This window comes from Bos grunniens, chromosome 1 (assembly GCF_055505025.1).
Source record: "Bos grunniens cultivar Pamir isolate PY7600 chromosome 1, Bosgru_T2T1.0, whole genome shotgun sequence".
In the NCBI taxonomy this organism is placed as follows: Eukaryota; Metazoa; Chordata; class Mammalia; order Artiodactyla; family Bovidae; genus Bos; species Bos grunniens.
This window is the reverse complement of record NC_141165.1, coordinates 5,142,772-5,161,867: the sequence shown is the minus strand read 5'-3', so window position 1 is coordinate 5,161,867 and position 19,096 is coordinate 5,142,772. Positions and strand designations below refer to the sequence as shown.

Genomic DNA, 19,096 nt, shown 5'->3' with positions numbered 1-19,096 from the left:
ATATTCAGGACTGATCTCCTTTAGGGTGGACTGGTTTGATCTCCCTGTTGTCCAAGGGACTCTCACTGTCTTCTCCAGCATCACAATTTGAAAGCATCACTCATTCGGCTCTCAGCCTTTATGGTCCAACTCTCACATCCATACATGACTACTGGAAAAGCCATAGCTTTGACTAGGCGGACCTTTGTCAGAAATGTGGTGTCTCTGCTTTTTAATATGTATCTAGGTTGGTCATAGCTTTTCTTTCAAGAAGCAAGCAACTTTTAATTTCGTGGCTGCAGTCACCATCTGCAGTGATTTTGGAGTCCAAGAAAATAAGGTCTGTCACTATTTCCATTGTTTCCCCATCTATTTGCCATGAAGTGATGGGACCAAATGCCATCATCATAGTTTTTTGAATGTTGAGTTTTAAGCCAGGTTTTTCACTCTCCTCTTTCACTTTCAAGAGGCTCTTTAGTTCCTTTTCGCTTTCTGCCATAAGGGTGGTGTCATCTGCATATCTGAGGTTATTGATATTTCTCCCGGCAATCTTGATTCCAGCTTGTGCTTCATCCAGTCTGGCATTTTCCATAATGTACTCCGCATAGAAGTTGAATAAGCAGGGTGACAATATACAGCCTTGACGGACTCCTTTCCCAATTTGGAACCAGTCTGTTGTTCCCTGTCCAGTTCTAATGTTGTTTCTTGACCTGCATACAGGTTTCTCAGGAGGCAGGTCAGGGGGTCTGGCATTCCCATGTCTGAGAATTTTCTGCAGTTTGTTGTGATCCACACAGTCAAAGGCTTTAGCATAGTCAACGAAGCAGAAGTCGATGCTTTTCTGGAATGCTCTTCCTTTCTCTATGATCCAACTGATGTTGGCAATTTGTTCTCTGGTTTCTCTGCCTTTTCTAAATCCAGCCTGTCTGGGAGTTCTGTACTGTTGAAGCCTAGCTTGGAGAATTTTGAGCATTACTATGCTAGCATGTGAAATAAGTGCAATTGTGCGGTAGTGTGAACATTCTCTACCATTGCCTTTCTTTGGGATAGGAATGAAAACTGACCTTTTCCAGTCCTGTGGCCACTGCTGAGTTTTCCAAATTTGCTGGCATATTGAGTGCAGCACTTTCACAGCATCATCTTTTAGGATTTGAAATAGCTGGAATTCTGTCAGCTCCACTAGCTTTGTTCATAGTGATGCTTCCTAAGGCCCACTTGACTTCACACTCCAGGATGCCTGGCTCTAGGTGAGTGATCACAGAATCATGGTTATCTGGGTCCTGAAGATCTTTTTTGTATAGTGCTTCCTGTGTTCTTCTACCTCTTCTTAATATCTTCTGTTTCCTTTAGGTCCATACCATTTCTGTCCTTTATTGTTTCCATCTTTGCATGAAATGTTCCCTTGATATCTCTAATTTTTTTTGAAGAGATCTCTAGTCTCATCCATTCTATTGTTTTCCTCTATTTCTTTGCATTGATCACTTAGGAAGCCTTTCTTATCTCTCCTTGCTATTCTTTGGAACTCTGCATTCAGATGGGTACATGTTTCCTTTTCTCCTTTGCCTTTTGCTTCTCTTTTCATCTATTTGTAAGACCTTCTCAGATAACTATTTTGCCTTCCTGCATTTATCTGGGGGATGGTTTTGATCACTGTCTCATTTACAGTGTCACACACCTCTGTCCATAGTTCTTTAGGCACTCTATCAGATCTAATCCCTTCAATCTATTTGTCTCTTCCACTGGATAATCACAAAGGATTTGATTTAGGTCATACCTGAATGGTCTGGTGGTTTTCCCTACTTTCTTCAATTTAAGTCTGAATTTGGCAATAAAGAGTTCATGATCTGAGCCACAGTCAGCTCCCAGTCTTGTTTTGCTGACTGTATATACACTGTATATGGTATACAGTGTGTGTATGTACGAAGTATAATGGGCTGTCCAGGTAGGACTAGTGGTAAAGAACCCACCGGGCAACACAGGAGACATCAAAGACGTGGGTGTGATCCTTGGTTTGGGAAGACCCCTGGAGGAGATGGCAACCCTCTCAAGTATTCTTGCCTGGAGAATCCCATGGACATGAGAGGCTGGTGAGCCATGGTCCATAGGATTGCAAGGAGTCACACACACTGAAGCAACTTAGCACACACGTGTAGTATAATATCCTATACTATATATAGCATACACCTTACTCTAGAGGGAGATAGTACTTGTGCTATTTTCTATAGCACTATAAACTAGTATTCACTACCTTTCTGGGGCTATTTCCTGCCTGTGAAGACAAGGCAATATTGGTTGACTCTTGGCAGTCTATGATTTAGCAAATGCTGTTACAGAGTTTCGCTACTAAACCAACTGTGGCCTTATTTCCTGGGTCCTCCGGGCACCCAACCTGCAGAAGACCCTGCTTCTCTGTCTGTCTGGGGTGCATTAATGGAGGGGTCCCAGGGAGAAGGGACATGGGAACTGAGGCAAGAGAACTGAGGCCAGCTTTTATCCTCTCTTACCCCAGTCTACCAGCCCAAACCATGACACTCATTCCCAGTTAACGGCTCCTCATTCAGTTAACTGTATCTTACAACCCATGTATAGTAAGGTGGGGTCACTGAGGTTACCTGGCTCAGTGTCAGAGATGCATGTGTCCTCAGGCCAGCTTTAAATATCCCCAGTGCACAATGTGCAGCCTTTCCCTTACGGGGCAGGAGTCTGGGGCCATCAGTGCTCCTGAGGATGGAGACAGCTCCAAGCTGTGCTTGGAGGAAACCGTGTACCTTGCTCACAGGCCGACCACCGGCAGAGGGGCCTGTTCTTAGAGCCAGGTCCTTGTCAGCCTGCTCAGTGTGCTTCAGGTCCACTCCTGGCTCCAGGGCGCGTGGTGGGCTGGGTCAGCAACCTCCAGCAGGTCTCAAGACAGTTACCCAGGACTTACAAGGAAGGAATCCAAGGCTCTGACAGAGTAAGGCCACAATGACTTCCGATGACAAAAGCCCACCCTTACCCGACCACCACTGCTCTCCAGTTCCTACTTCAAATATGCTGCCTTTATCCAGCTCAGCCATTAAAAGCCAAGTGACGCTGGTTGGAAGCAGTGGAGGAAAAGGATTAAAGGGGCTCTGAGGAGGGGGCGTTGAGCGGCATGCCAGGGCTGAAGCAGGGTGTGGGACAAAGAGGGAAGAGCCTGGATTGGGGAGGGGGAGCCTGGGGCTGGTGGAGGCACTCCACTAACCAGCTGCTCTGGGGCTGGGGCTGCCCCTTGCTTAACGAGGCCTGTGAGCGCTCTCCCCTTGGTTTCTTCACAGGTTGATTTCAAAGGACAACTCTGTACTAAGCCCTCCTCAGTTTTGCTCTCAGCTGGGCTAGCCACCTTCCAGCCTTCAAAAGAAGGGGAGAGAACAGACAGAGCCACACACCAGGTACAGTCAGCAGTCCCTCTTGCTTCCTGCCCGTCAAGACCCCTCCAGTCAGGGAGAGACGGCAGATGGCCGACCCCCGGTGAGCACGCTCTCTGAGCCCACCGTGTGTCCCTCTCCTCTCCAGGAGCTCACTGCACAGAATACTTATGACTGTGTCCAGCCCCTCCCCGTGGGGGCCACCCCCTCTCAGAGGTGACTGGGGTTTTAGGGCCTTGGCTGGCTGTGTGGGCAGCCCAGAAAATACACTAGAGACATGTTCTCATCAAGAGCTTTCTGCAAAAATGGAAACATAAAGGTTTCCAGGATCAACTCCTGTTGGCAGGCCAAAAGAACTCTGATTATACAAAGTAAAAGTTGTCACACAGGAAACAGGTTATGGAGGGTCCCACAGGCCACCTCAGCACTGGGCATGGCGGTCCTGACCTAGCAGCCCCCGCCCCATGTCCCAGAGGGGTGTGGGGACAGGTGACGTGTGAAGGGTCTCAAGAATGAGGCAGAGGGGCATGGGGTGTTCTTGAGACGCAGCAGAAATGGAATTTGTAGACATTGGTCTTGAGGTGGCACACAAATGAACCAAAGCAGAGGAAAATGGGAAAATATGAGACAGTGGAAAAAGAGAGCACTTCTTCAAGCTAAAAATACATTTGGAGGTGTTACGTTGGTCTATCTGGCCTCCTTTTCCACGGGATTGTCTGACACACTGCTTGGTGGCACACTCAGACTTGCAGGAACGATGAATGACATGGATCTCCTCAAGTGCTCAGGGCCCTTATGCATTTCTACGTGGAATCTTACTACATTACACCATAAAACTTTCCTTTTCAGGCACTGCTATTATATTTGTATTTTTATTTGTATACACATTCTTTTAAAAAAGTTAAAATACAAAAATACACAAAATAAAGAGTGACTTTAAATTTTGCTCGTCAAGGACAGGCACAGAGGTCAACCTAGTGAAATGTCAGGATTCATGGCCCAGGTCGGGGGTAACAGGAATTGGGTTCTTCTGAGACTTTCGGAACTTGCTCTGAAGGAAAACCCTCGGCACACACAGTCCTTCTTTTTTATTCACCGTCTCACGAAACACATACTCATTCACCTCTTCTTCGTAACCTGTGTCCAGAAAGAGCCGCGCCAGGAATTCTGGAAGACAAGCAGATCAGCAGTGCTCGCAGTCTGGATGCCACTGTACCCTGAGCAAGAGTCAGTGCAGCGGGGGGCTGAGAGCACCTCAATGCGAGGGGTAAGAAGGCTCTGCTCTGGGGGCTGACACACTCCTACTTCTCCGTCAACAGAAACTCCCAATCACCAAGACATTCACCAACCTGTCACTGTCACACGCTCCTCGACCCATCGGGACTCCCTACCAGCAGCACAGGCCCAGACCCTGCACTCACAGTGTACGTGCACATATACAGCATGTGTGTTCATGCAGTGGGTGTGTGTGCTCAGTGTGCGCGCGCTCAGTGTGTGTGAGCTCACTGTGTGTGTATTCACTCGTACAGTGCGTTCATACAACGTATGTCCATACAGTGTGTGTGCTCACTCATACAGCGTGTGTGTGCTCATACAGCGTGTATGTGCATTCATAGTGTGTGCACTCACTCATACAGTGTGGTCAGTGTGTGTGTTCATAGAGCATGTATGTGCTCATTCACAGTGTGTGCACGCTCACTCATATAGTGTGTTCATACAGCATGTGTGTTCACTAATACAGTGTGTTCAGTGTGTTCACTTATACAGTGTGTGTGCTGTGTGTTCATAGTGTGTGTGCTCACTGTGTGTACTCAGTGTGGGTTCAGTGTGTGCTTATAGTGTGTGTGTTCATATAGTCTGTGTGTGCTCACTCAGTGTGTATTCAGTATGTGTGCTCACTCATAGTGTGTTCAGTGTGTGCTCACTCACAATGTGTGTTCACTCAGTGTGCACTCACTCACAGTGTGTTCATAGTGTGTGCTCAGTGTGTGCACCCATACAGTATGTGTGTTCATAGTGTATGTGTGCTCACTCAGTGTTCATACAGTGTATATGCGCTCATTTACAGTGTATGTGTTCAGTGTGTGTATGCTCACTCTGTGCTCACACAGTGTGTGCGCTCACTCATACAGTGTGTGCACTCACAGCGTGTGTTTGTTCATACAGTGTATGTGCTCACTGTGTGCGCTCACTCACAGTGTGTGCACTCCCTCAGTGTGTGTGCATGCACTCATACAGTGTGTGTGTGTGTGTGTGTGTACTCAATCTGTCTACATCAAGCTCCTCACCTATCCTGACATGACGAAGGGCAGTCAGGTAACAGGGTGCAGAGAAAAAAAACATCTGATGGTGACAGCCTAAGGAAAAGTTAACCCGAGTAACACATCACTACATGTTAAGTGAAACAGAAGAATGGCTATGTGACTCTTATAAAAGGCATTACTCCAAAGAATGTACTTTGAAGCACTTTGTAGATATTACTACATCTTCTCAATTATTTATAATTGATTTAATCAGACTTCATGAATCCAAAACATTAAAACAAATTTTTAATTTTCACTGTATATTTTCATGCTTTTGTAGTCTTAATGGTAATCACTAATTTTTAGCTTTATTTTTGAGTTTAAGAGAATATTTCAAGAAGTAACAAATGTAAAAATTAGAGCTTAAGAAGGTAATTATATTATGGTTCATATTACAGGCATACCTCAGAGATACTGTGGGTTCAGTTCACCGCAATAAAGCTGAAAAAAGCAATAAAGTGAGCCTCACAAATTTTCTGGTTCTCCAGTGTATATAAGTTATGTTTACACTATGCTGTGGTCTTTTAACTGTGCAATAGCATTGTGTCTAAAAACACAATGTACATACCTTAATTAAAAAATACTTTATTGTTAACCATCATTTGAGTCTTCAGTGAGTCTTAGCAGTAACATTAAAGGTCACTGATCACAAATCACCATAGCAAATATAATACTAATGAAAAAGTCTGAAATACTCCAAGACATGAAGTGAGCAAATGCTACTGGAAAAGTGGTGCCAATAGACTTGCTCAACACAGGGCTGCCACAAACCTCCCATCTGTGAAAAACAGAGTATTTTCAAAGCACAATAAAACAAGGTGCGCCTGTATAAAATAGGCTCAAAACTAATGTTCAAAATACTAAAATCATATTCAACATTTGGATTGTTTTCTTATAAAAAATGACCTTTTAAGGACCCCTCTATTAGCAAGCTTGTGTACTTAAGAAGTCTCACTTTTATAGAAAAAAAGGTCTCTTACCTTTGTGAAACTCAAGTAATCTCAAGGCACTATCCTGTCCTATTCGCTTGCTTTCTGAGGGAACGAAGTGAAGATTCTGGTTTGCCCTCCCAGCCTTCCCAACACAGCTCCTGGCCTCATCCACATGGCGCAGCAGAGCGTTTCCACTGACCCGGTTCACTAACTGGACACCCTCACTAGACAGCCTGTGAGCTCACAGCTGACGCGGTAAGTGGTGTGTGTGAATGGTTTTGGCTCAGGGTCGTGCGCCTGTGTATGGAGTCCAGTCACCCCCACCCACGCAGTACCACAAGAACAGTGCAATCAAGGAAACAGACATCGTGACAGATTCCAGCAATCTTACCATCCGTGAAAAAATATGATCTGGTTCCATCTTGTCTAACATAAAAGTTTTCTGCAAGTTTGCTCCCGGCTTTAAACCTAAGCATGGCATGATCATACAGCCCATAGTCGCGAAACAAGACACTTTTGCCTGGTTTTAATACCTACAAAACAAAATAGGCTGCACATAACTCGGGGACCCAGTCAGACAGAACTTACTATAAAATAAAATCTGATTATTTTACAGATGAGAATAACTTACATTTGTGACAGTGATAAAAAGGGACAGACTGAAATGCCTGCACTACGAAGGAAAAGGCCCTGCCAAGCAAAGGTTTGTAAGGCCTGGCTGAGTCCCAGGCGCTGGGGGGGTTACCTCCTGAGCTCTGAGGAGAGCACCCTCGGAGGTCCAGTGTCACAAATAAAACGCTGAAGACATCAGAGGGAAAAAAGTACCCTCACTAAAGTATTAGCACATTCTCCCATCATTGTATTAGCCATCTCCTAATCCATGACCCTGTAAGTCAAACTGTTTCTTTAAATATCTATGTAATCAATACGTTCTGGCTTTTTACTGATGTTCTGGCCTTCCTCAGCCTGTGTGTCAGTTCTGGGCTCCTGCATGCAGTTCTGTATGGCTTGCTCACTATGCTAACACCACACTAAGCCCTCTACAGCTGACCAGACATTTTCTCACTAGGTCTTCATACAATTCTAGAGGAAAAGTGTGATTATCCCGAGACCAAGAAACTGGTAGCAGAAAAATCATACAGCAGCTTATGTGCCCACAATCATACAGCAGCTGCTAACAGCAGAGTCCGAGCTCATACTTGGGTCAGAGGCATCACGAGAGGATAGGGGATATCTGTTAGTCCCGGGCAGCGACGGGAAGCGGGAGTGTCAGTCCAATTCCGTCCTCACTCCTGACAACACCAGAGAGGCTGGGAGGGAGGGGTAACACTACCCATTCTCCCCTGCTGCTGCACTTCTTGCTTTCAGGCAGAGGGCCCACAGGCCAGTGTGGTGTGTAGAGAAGGGGCATGTGCCAGGCACCGGTGGGAGCCCCTTACCACAGCCTTTAGAAACAGCTGTCACAGAGCAGACGTTTCAAAAACTGGAAGGTAAAATCTGCACAGCACAGTGTAACTGCTCCTCTCCTACAAAGCAAACAGCCATATGCTTTTCAGAATGAAAAGAACAAGGTACTTGCTTTGACACTTGCTTTTTAAGTGGGTATTCTTTCAAACTGTGTAACATTACCAAGTGAGAGTGGTCTTCAAAAGGGGGCATTGATTTTACTAAGTATATTCTTACTGTTTGCATCAGCAAGATAATCTTTAAAACATGACATACACTACCTACTACAGTAGATATCTGAGGTAATTTGATATTTCCTCTTCCTGAATAGAATATGAAAGACTGTCCATACTACTTCCAAGTGTGCTGCAGATTTTCTCACAGCGAATTCTTATCAACACTTGCCGGGAGCCACCACAGGAAGTCCCACCCATGACAAAGGTCATGCGGAGAGGACCTGACAGGCAAAGGTGGATCAGGACTCGAGGGATTCTCTGGATCTGCTCGAGCATCTACCCCAAAACCGGAATCTATCTGTCTTACTATTTTGTGCCTTTCACCAACTCTTCTGACATTAACAGGGGGCTATCCCCGACCACCTTTTTCTGGAAAAAGTCAACTTAGGGCTCTAATCCTGGGCATGATAGGAGTGTTTCAATTCAAACCCCTCTGATGGCTTTCTAGCTTGCCTGACAGGTTTATCCAGACTCTTGCAGCTACGCATGTGATTGTTCACAGCCTCCCAACCATGAGAGACACGGGAAGCCTGCCTAAAACATTCTAAAAATATAGAGCCTTTCAAAGAGTTAAAAACTATTAGAGTGGTGCTGGTGTAGGATTTCATTGTTGAGCCAATGCTTGCTGCCGAGTGCCCATACCCCTTATCCATTGTGCACGGGGGAGTGCACTGGTTAACATAGTTGGAACGTAAGGAAAACAAGCAGCAGCCTTAGAATTAACCACATCAGACCTTGGAGCTAATTGGTTCTTTCTTTGTTGTAACTCACTTCACCTTTAGCATTTTCTGAGGCTGACATAGATTAGAAATATAGAGAAAAAACACTTCAAGGGAAAATAAGTTTTCTGGTTGAGCAGGCTTTATCAAAAAACGGTCATAAAATGTCCACAGGCCTCCAAGGCCAGAAGATAATGTATACAACATTGTTTATGGAAAAGGTATGCAGAAAAAATCCTGGTTTCGATAAAGACAAAACAGATGTAACGTTTGGGTCGACGCTGCATGACTCTGCATCTTTCATTTCCCTCTAAGTACAAGTCAAGGTATAAAAGTTCCTTTTGAAAATAAAGTTATGGGCCTCGCTCACCAAAGCTTGGTCTCCCTGTGTCAATCTTTCTTTCATTTTCTTTCTTTCTCTCTCTGTTCTTCTTTCAGGATGACTCCTTGGGGCACAGGGGCTCTCTGAATTCACTTTTTTGCCTAGGCTTCTAAGACCCGATCGGGAAGGCACCCTGCATCTTTACCGGGGAGGGGGCGTCCTGCGTCCTCACCCCACCGAGAGGGTGCCTGCGACCTCTGTGAACAGAGCAAGTTCCATGCTAGGAGCTTTATTGGCTTTCTGTGTAAACCAAGGAAGATCAAGCCTCTTTCTCTCCCTTTTACTTTCCTTATCGCCAACGCCATCATTCTGAGGGTACCCCTGGATCCTGCTGGGGCTAGACCCCGGCAAACATTAGCATGCATTAAAAATACTGTCAATAAAGAGCCTCGTGTTGCGATTCATGGGGTCACTAAGAGTCGGACACAACTGAGCGACTGAACTGATTGACTGACTGGATAAAGACATTCTTACTTTGGTCAGAAATGTGACTAAGAAGAAAACAATCTGAAAACTTTAATTTGTATGAGACTCACTTATTTTCAGAAGGAAGGGAAGGCCGCATGGGACTGTCGCTCAGGAATCTGGGAACTCCTGATCCATGGGCCAGCTCTTCCGTTAACTGGCTGAATGACCCTAAACAAGTTGTTTCATCCTCTGAATGTGCTTTCTCGTCCATAAGACAGAAATTACGGCACTAACACCTCCTCTGAGGCAGGACTGTGCTTCTGCTGGGTTTTCTCGTCCTCCGGGCAGCTCCAGAAAGATGGCGGGTGAGATCAGTCAGACCCTCTCTTGGTGAGTGAGGCTCAGAGCACAAGTGATTTGCCTGGGCTTTCAAGGCAAGTTAGTGGTACAGGGAAGACCAAAATCCTGTCTTCCAATAACAAACTTAGTTGATTTTTACTTTACCATTTCATTCCAAAAATGAGGGAACCCAACTTTAAGGTTCCCATTCAGTTTAAAATTAAGTGATTTTAAAATTTCTCCAGTGTTACCATCCTACAGTAATTAGCTCTACCATGAACAGCATGTTTCTGTGGTTGTTTAAACTGGAGAGCTGCCCAAAGGGTGTCTGACTGTCAGAGGGTGAGAGACTGCTTCTTCCGCTAACTTCCTGATGAAGCACATGATATCCAATTAATGAACCAGTCACCATGTATGGTGGCCTCACACTGCTGCTGTGAACTCATTCCAGGTCAGCTGAAAAAGGAATTCTATTGGGGGCTAAAACAGGAAGAGGCTGAAATGGAACTTATTAGCATATGAAAGGTTACAACACAGGCCAGGTATGGACTGAGCCAGCTCAAGTCAGTGTTTTGTTTTAGTTTTAACATAACATTTCATTATTACTAAAATACACACAATATGCTATATCTTTTCATTTAAATCAAGAAGAGGGATATCCTCATTAATACTCAGCTCCGTTGGACTTTATTATAATCTAATAGTGTCTCATTAAGGTTTTATTTTCCATTTCCTGGGTTATCATACGTTAACTTACTATCTGTATATTCCTCTTCTATAAAAAGACTGTTTTTCCATTGTCATTCTTACCGTTACGCAAGAATTCTTTATATATTCTGAAATACTAATCTTTGTCAGTTGAATAGGTTTGTGTTTTTTTTTTTGCCACAGTGAGTGGCATGTGGGATCTTAGTTCTCCAAAGAGAGGACCAGGGATCAAACCCAGGCCCCTCTGCAGTGGAAGTGAGGAGTCTTAATCACTGGACTACCAGGGAAGGCCCTCAGCTGAGTAGATTTTAAGTTACTTTTCCCACCTGGTCTCTCTAATTTCTTTGTATCATCTTAATTGTCTGAAGAAAACAAACTCCTAATTTTATTATATCATCTTCATGCATAGAATGCTTTTTAGTCTTTGAGAAAATTTTCCCCACTCTGAAGTCAAAGTTTTTTTCCTATAGTTTCTTCTGAAAGGCTTACACTTTTGTCTTTTCCAGTTAAGTCTTTAAATCCACCTTTAAATCCATACATGACTTTTGTATAAGGATGTGAAGCAGAAAACAATTTTGGATTTTTCCTACATGGACCACCAATGGTCCCAGAATCACTTCCTGAGCAGTCCTTTCCCCAGGGATCTTCCAATGTCACCTCTATCAACTATCAAATTTCCATACATACATGGATCTACTTCTAAGCTATCATATTCCATTTGTCAATTTTTCTGTTCCTCTGCAAATACCATCTGTCTTAATAACTGTAGCTGTAATAAGCCTTTATATCTGGTAAGGTATAAATCGCCCCATCTCCTTCTTCAGGAATGTTTTGACTTTTTATTCCTTCATGTAAATTTAGAATCAACTTGTCAATTTTCCCCCAAAAATAAAAAGTCTACCAAAAACCTCGAACTTAAAAGGGTAAAATATAACACGAAGTGGACCAGGATGACACAGTGCACATTACTTCTTTAAATAAAGTATACAATTCTGTGGCATTGAGTACATTCATCTTATATCTGTGTAATTCTTTAATATTAATATTCTTTAATATTTTCTCATTAGACAATTATACTACCTGAAAACAACGTTTTACTTCTTTCTCATTCTTTTTCTGCTGTTTTCCATCTGACTGGAACCTCTGGCATGATGAACAGTACTGACAGTGGGCAGTGTCATCCCCACGAAGTCCCAGACACTGCTTACTCCTGTCTCCCGCTCCTTCCTAGTCCCTGGAACCTTCATCAGTGAAATCACTGGTATCCTGAATGCTCCCTTCACATTCCAGTGCTAACAACCTGACTGCCCCCTGAGGACACAGTTTTCCCTGCCACCTCTCAAGCAGGCGTGTTTTCTCCCGTGGCCCTAGTGCCACCAAGCGTGGGGATGGGGCAGGGTCCTCCTTGCCCCCCCACTGCTCCTTTCTGTGCATCCCCCCTTCTGCCCTCAAGTTTCAGCTCTGAACCCCCTGTCATCAGATCATACCATCACCCACTACCCCGTATTATTGTTGTTGTTCAGTCACTAAGTCGTGTCCGACTTTTTGTAACACTATGGACTGTAGCCTGCCAGAGTCCTCTGCCCATGGGATTTCCCAGGTGAGAATACTGGAGTGGGTTGCCATTTCCTGCTCCAGGAGACGTTCCCAACCCAGATGTGGGATCGAACCCATGTCTCCTGCATTGGCAGATGGATTCTTTACCACTGAGCCACAAGGGCATCTATTAGTTCCAGGGTCATTTCCCTCAATTTCATGATGAATGTATCTTCTGGTTTATGCTCTTATCCATACACTACTCCATTTTTAACTCCAATGAATTTCAACATACACAGGAATTACCCTTCCAAACATGCTGGATTCAATGATTTGAGCTCCTCCCTTTCAAAGACTTTGTCCTTCACCTTTTAATCACTCACTCCCACAGTAATGTTCTGAAGTCTTGCCCATACTGTGAAGGCAATACTTTCAATGTCATGCAAGTCACCCTCTGACCACTCCCACCATTTTCCAGCTGTCTAACTCCCCAGCTTTCTCAATCCTTTACTTTCACCTGAACCATCAAAGGGAAGGATGATAAGGTGGCCTGTCTCGAGTCCCATGACTGAGAAGTTCGACTTCACTCCCTGAGTGCTGCAGCAGCCTGCTGGTAGCTGCGGCAGCTTGAGTTCTAACAGCAACGATGCGAGAGACAACAATCACCATGGCTGACTTTTAAGAGCACTCACCACTACTAGGCACTGCACTGGGCACTAAGAACACACTTCATGTAATCTACCCCAAATCCCAAGATCTAGGAACCATTATCTCAACACTCCACAGGTAATGAAACGGAAGCTCAGAGAGGTAAAGGAAGCAGCCTACATCGGGAAGTAAGGTTTAACTCGAGGCACACTGTGTGCTCCTGTGTGGGGGCCCCTGCTCCCTCTCACTTTACCACAGGGCTCCACAGATCCCAGCAGCTGCTCCAAGGCAAGCTATGGCCACTAAGCCAAACAGAATTTAAGGTGGATGTTTCACACAGGAGAACTTCTCTTCATACATCGACTACACAGCCCACCTTGTAAGAACAGGGAGACTGTGAATTAAGACAGCATGTGAGCCTCAGAGGGAAGCTAAGTGAAAAGTCAGGATGTCGAACCCTCAAATGCAGGCTCGCAATCACTAACCTTGTAAATGTTTTGTAAGACAAGGTGCATCTTATCAGGGTGAACTGCAGAGAGCACAAATATCAACGTGACAACATCCAGAGACTCTGGGGGCACGTGCTCCAGAAGGTCATCTTTAGTCAGATCACACTGGAACACCTTGCATCTTTCTGTGTCATAAAGAGGATTTTGCTAGAGAGGAGAAAAACACAAAATACCTTCAATGCAACATCCATGCTGATACACACAGAAAAGCACACCACCCGTGGAGATGCTATTTCCACATGTACACTGCTGCACAGAACTCAACAACCACTGCTACTGAATAGCAGGTCATTTTCACATTAAAGCATGTAATATTCAATACTGCCACAAGGGGCAAGATCTCATTTTAACAAATAATTTTGTTCCTTTTTTTTCTTTAAAATTTTTTCATTTTATATTGGAGTATAGTTGATTAATAATGCTGCCTGAGTTTCAGGTGTAGAGTGACTCAGTTATACGTATACACGCATCTTCTCTTTCAAATTCTTTTCCCATTTATGTTATTAGAGTATTGCGCTGAGTCCCCTGCGCTATACAGTAGGTCCTTATTGATGATCTCTTTTAAACACAACAAATTATTTTTAACTGCGTATGCAGTCTGTCACATATTCCAAACTGAGTTTTTAGAAGCATGTGACTCCAGAGGGATGATAAATCAAACCCTGCCTCTGCTCCCTTAACACTCCTCTGACTCACCCACTATAACCCTGAATCCTATGAGAGGTCCTTCCGGCTCCCTTTACTGAGATGCTCCCACCCTTCTTCTGGGTATGGTGCGTGCTTGATGCAGCAAGCTAAGAAAACTTTTTTTTTTAAACTACAAGTGTGTTCCTGGTACATTATGGTAATAGGTTTCAACACATATATAACAGCATTATGGAGAAAAATAATAAACTTTTCTTTAATGTAAGTAAGGACCTTAATAAGCAGATTATACATAAAGTTATAGGACAGGTCAGTTCTACTTATAACTCTTATAGATAGATTGGAGTTTATTACAATCTCAACCGAATCTTCAGATTTCTAGAAATTTGAGAAAGTGAATTTTTTCATCTGGAAGTGAAAACCTTTAGGAACAGCCAAGACAATTTTTAGATGAAAAACAATGGAGGAGCAGGAGGCATACTACAGGACATCAAAACACATTACAAAATGTAGTACTAAACAGTGTGGTTTGAGAATGGGGACCAACAGATCAGTGAGACAAAAGAGTGTCCCTAAACAGACCCATGTATTTAGAGGGATCATTAGTGTATAAAACAGAAGACAGGTGACAAAAACGACATTAAATTTTTTAAAAAGATAGAGAACAAAGATTATGATTATCAGGAATGGAAAATGAATTTCTCACTCAATTCACTGTTTGAACAGTTAGCTCTATCCACTTGTGCTAAAGGGCAGCAGAAATAAAAGGATTCCAGCTCCAGTGCAGAGGTGGAGAGACGGAGAGTCTATCCTTACAGGGCCATGAGCGGGACAGACAGCAACTTCCTGTGAACCCATGAGAGAGCAGACGTCAAAGAACCACCAGCCACCCCCAGATGTGGAGAGGGAGAGGCGCCTTCAGGGAGATGCAGGACCCAAGCATTTGCTTACCTGAGGCCTCTAGAAAACTAGAAATGTGACAAACAGCATGAAGCTCCCAGGGCTGAAGCCACCGGGATGTCCACACCCTAGCAGGTGTTTCCACCAGGGACATCACTTAGGCTCTCACAGAAAGAACGGGGCTCTTTCTGGGGCTGGACCTTCTCAGCTCCTTTAAGCGAGCAAAGGTTTAACACGCAGGGGAAAAGTCATCTGGGCCTTGGGTCCTTGGGGCACTAGTGCAACATCACTGCCCCTGGGGAGGGCACTGCTCTGCCCAAACTTTGTCTTCATCTGCAGAGAGAATGGCCTCATGACCCCGGAGGATGACAGAGGAGGGGAAGGGATGAGAAAGAAAAGCTCTATTCCTGGAGAGGCAGAAACACTTGTGGGAAAGCTGCAAGAGACAGACTCTTCATGGGGAGCAGCACAACGGGAAGACCCAAAGCCAACAGGAGCAACAAAGTCACCAGAGGAGTTTGAAGTCTCATGGGCCCATAGCAACAACAAACCTCACAGGTAACTATACCAACAACAGACTTTAACACAGAGCACAACTCCAGTCTAGATTATTACAAACCCTTATTAGCTGTCCACTGCCCTGTATAACATACCTAGCTTTCAACAAAAAAAGAACAAGGCACACCATGAGGCAAGAAAAAACATGGTCTGAAGAGACAATCATGAAAACCAGACTCAAATATGACACAGACGCTGGAACTACAGGCTTGGACATTAAAAAACAAAAAAATTATGATTAACGTATTACAGGCTTTAATGAAAAAGGTGGACAATATTCAAGATCAGATAGGTAATTTCAGAGATATAGAAACTACAAATCAATGGGAAATGCTAAAAATCAAAAACATAGTAACAGAAATGAAAAATGCTTCTGACAGACTCATCAACAGGAATGCTTACTGCCTAAAAGGAATCAGTGAACTTGATGATAAGACAACAGAAAGTACACAAACTGGAAATGCAAAGGGCAAAAAAGTTAAAAACAAACAAACAAACAAAAAAGCCAGCATCCAAGAGCTGGGAAACAATAACAAATGGTATAACATAGAGATAACCGGAATCCTCGGAGAAAACAAGAGCTCAAGAAATACTCCAAACTTTTCCAGATTAATTAAAAATCCTCATAACCAAAACTATAAAAAGCATATCTATGTGATTATAGAACTCCAAAAACATAAAACCTTAGTACTTCAAAAGGAAATGATTATTCATTTGATGTGATCACTTAAATTCTGTAATAAAACAATACCATAAAACAATGCCTAATAAACTCGAAGAAATATTTGCAACAGATATAACAGAATATATCCGCAAAATAAGAAACAAACTGACAGAAAAATGGGCAAAGGTATGAACAGACAATTCATACTACGGTATAAGCCCAATGTGGGTGAGGGTTTTGTTTGTTTTGTTTACTACTTCATCCCAATGCTTAGAACAGTGATTGGCCTACATTAGGCTTCGAATAAACATATATAGAGTAAAGGAATAAAAACAAGCAGAAGAAAAACTAATGCTTATTTACATATCACAAAGTCTTCAACTTTATTTGTTATAAAGAATAAACAATTTAAAACATGGAGATAGTACTTCTGGCCTATAAGATTGGGAGATACAGAAAAGACTGATGGTGGGACTTCCCAGGTGGTCCAGGAGGTAAGATTCTGTGCTTTCGATGCATGGGGGTGTGGGTTTGATCCCTGATTGAGGAACTAAGATCCCACACGCTGTACAGTGCAGCCAAAAAAAGGACTGATGTTAAATGTTGATGGCGTAGAGGGAAAAAAATCTTTATATTATTGGTGAAATTATAAATTGGTATAATTTTCTGGATGGACAGCTGGCCCTATCTATTTAAATTTTAATGTGTATGCTCTCTCCAAGGAATTCTATTTCTTCTATTAGTCACCACAGAGACATGTACACATGTGTTTTGGGGCATGCGTATAATTCTGATTACATCAATCCTACTTGTGAGAGCAAAAATTAGAAGCAATTTGAACAATCATCAACAAAGCAATTATTACTATATGGCACATCCATTCTGTGAAATACTGCAAGAGGTAAATGAAATGAAGTAGACCTACATGTACTGGGATGAAAATACTAGGCAAGATATAATGTACAGCGAAGAAGGTAGGTTATAGTACAATGTGATATCACTATTTAAAAAGTCTAAGGTGCTAAAATTGTGAAAGGTTGATGGAAAAATAGATATCTGCATGTTGCCAAAGTATCCCTCACATATCTGTTAATGACAAAAAGAAAACACCTGTCCAACAGGGGAATTAGGAAGTCACTTTAAACCCAGTGACCAAAACTAGCATCACTTACAGTGAGATTAGATCACTGCCTCCTGACAGGATGCAATATAAAAGCTACATCACCTACTAAAGTATTTTTGCTCAAAATATTTTAAGTTAGATTTAAATCTAACTTGTGGTTTACAGAAAATACAAGGCATAAAGCAACAAGTTAAACAATGATAGAAAGAAACAATCAGCCAATTTGGAATGTGGGACCTCATTACATAAAATTGCTTGCTCTCCCAAAACTCAATGTCATTGGGGAAAAAGTCAAGGGGAAGGGCAGGAATGTTTTAGGCTAAGAAGATTTAAGGTACATAATAAAGTGTAAGCTGCAGTCCTTAACTAAATACAACTATAAATGACACTATAAAAGTTTATAAAGCAAAAGTAGCAAAATGCTGCTGCTGCTGCTGCTCAGTCGCTTCAGTCGTGTCCGACTCTGTGCAACCCCATAGACGGCAGCCCAACAGGCTCCCCGGTCCCTGGGATTCTCTAGGCAAGAACACTGGAGTGGGTTGCCATTTCCTTCTCCAATGCATGAAAATGAAAAGTCAAAGTGAAGTTGCTCAGTCGTGTCCGACTCTTAGCGACCTCATGGACTGAAGCCTACCAGGCTCCTCCATCCATGGGATTTTCCAGGCAAGAGTACTGGAGTGGGGTGCCATTGCCTTCTATGCTGCCAATCATTAAATGTGGACACAAGTTTATGGATGTTGTCTGGTATTTCTTTCTACTTTTCTAAATAATGCTATGTTTCTGTATGTATACATGCAAATACACAGGAAAACTACATTTACAGTGATCATAGCCGGTCCTTCAGGAAGAAGACTGGAATTGGGAAAACGGGTGTAGAAGTCAGGTCCGACAAGTCTAGGAAAACAGAAACATAACAACACACGGATGGTGCACCAACCTTGACATATTCAACAGCTCTCGGAGAAAAATCACAGGCATAGGCAAAGATATCTGGATCTTCTTCTAAAAGTGGGAATAAACAGTTCCCAACCCCACAGCCAGCTTCAAGAATAGTCAATTTTTGATCTTCAAACTGAGGAAAGAGAACCCAAAGTTACAGTACACAACACCCACCTAATGAAGAAACAAACTAAAAGGTCCAGAACAGGAAACAAGGCCTCTGCCCCCTCGGAGTAGACGATTCACCAGTGAGCTGATAACCCGAAGCCACTGATGCCTCGTCTGTGTCCAACACTGGGTAACCTGGTGTGGAGAAAACAGCAGCATAAGGGCCAACACAACAGGCTCTCAGGTTAGACTGCCTGCGCTCAAATCTGAATGCTTCCCCTCACCCTGTGTTCCGTCACTGAACAAGTCACTTAAAAAGCTTTGTCTCTCAATTTCATCAGCAAGTGGGAATACTACTAATGCTAAACTTCAACATGTTACTTAAAGGTTTAAATCACAGAACACTACTGTTAAGTTCATGTAAAGGGGTGTGGTGAAGTATTCATCACCATTATCATTATGAACCCATCACTGAAATCATTCACTAAGAACTCAATATTTACAACTTTCAGATTAGCTTTAAAGAAACAGAAAATGCCCACTAAAGTCCTCTCTCCTCTGTATTTTACAACTCAGCAACTGCTCAAACTATTTGAGACAGTGTATATCTAAGCTACAAAAATTCATG

General features: G+C 43.2%; 1 protein-coding gene across 16 annotated transcripts in view; it reads right to left on the bottom strand.

The window, feature by feature from the left end:
• Positions 1-4,221: 4,221 nt before the first annotated feature.
• The window catches only part of METTL6 (methyltransferase 6, tRNA N3-cytidine), a 16,300-nt gene continuing 1,425 nt past the window's right edge, over positions 4,222-19,096 (bottom strand). For 2 of the 16 annotated variants that reach the window (XM_086399445.1, XM_086399356.1), the window contains exons 3-8: positions 18,359-18,493; positions 13,508-13,678; positions 6,992-7,133; positions 6,649-6,702; positions 5,654-5,722; positions 4,222-4,532 (exon numbers count right to left, since the gene is read on the bottom strand). In XM_086399445.1, coding sequence (XP_086255571.1) covers positions 4,351-4,532; positions 5,654-5,722; positions 6,649-6,702; positions 6,992-7,133; positions 13,508-13,678; positions 18,359-18,493 — 753 coding nt within the window. In that variant the 3' untranslated portion in view covers positions 4,222-4,350. Of the gene's footprint in view, positions 4,533-5,653; positions 5,723-5,892; positions 6,110-6,648; positions 6,703-6,972; positions 8,127-13,507; positions 13,679-18,358; positions 18,494-19,096 lie in introns of those variants that run through there. The other 14 variants (XM_086399706.1, XM_086399619.1, XM_086400416.1 and 11 more) reach the window with 11 other exon arrangements.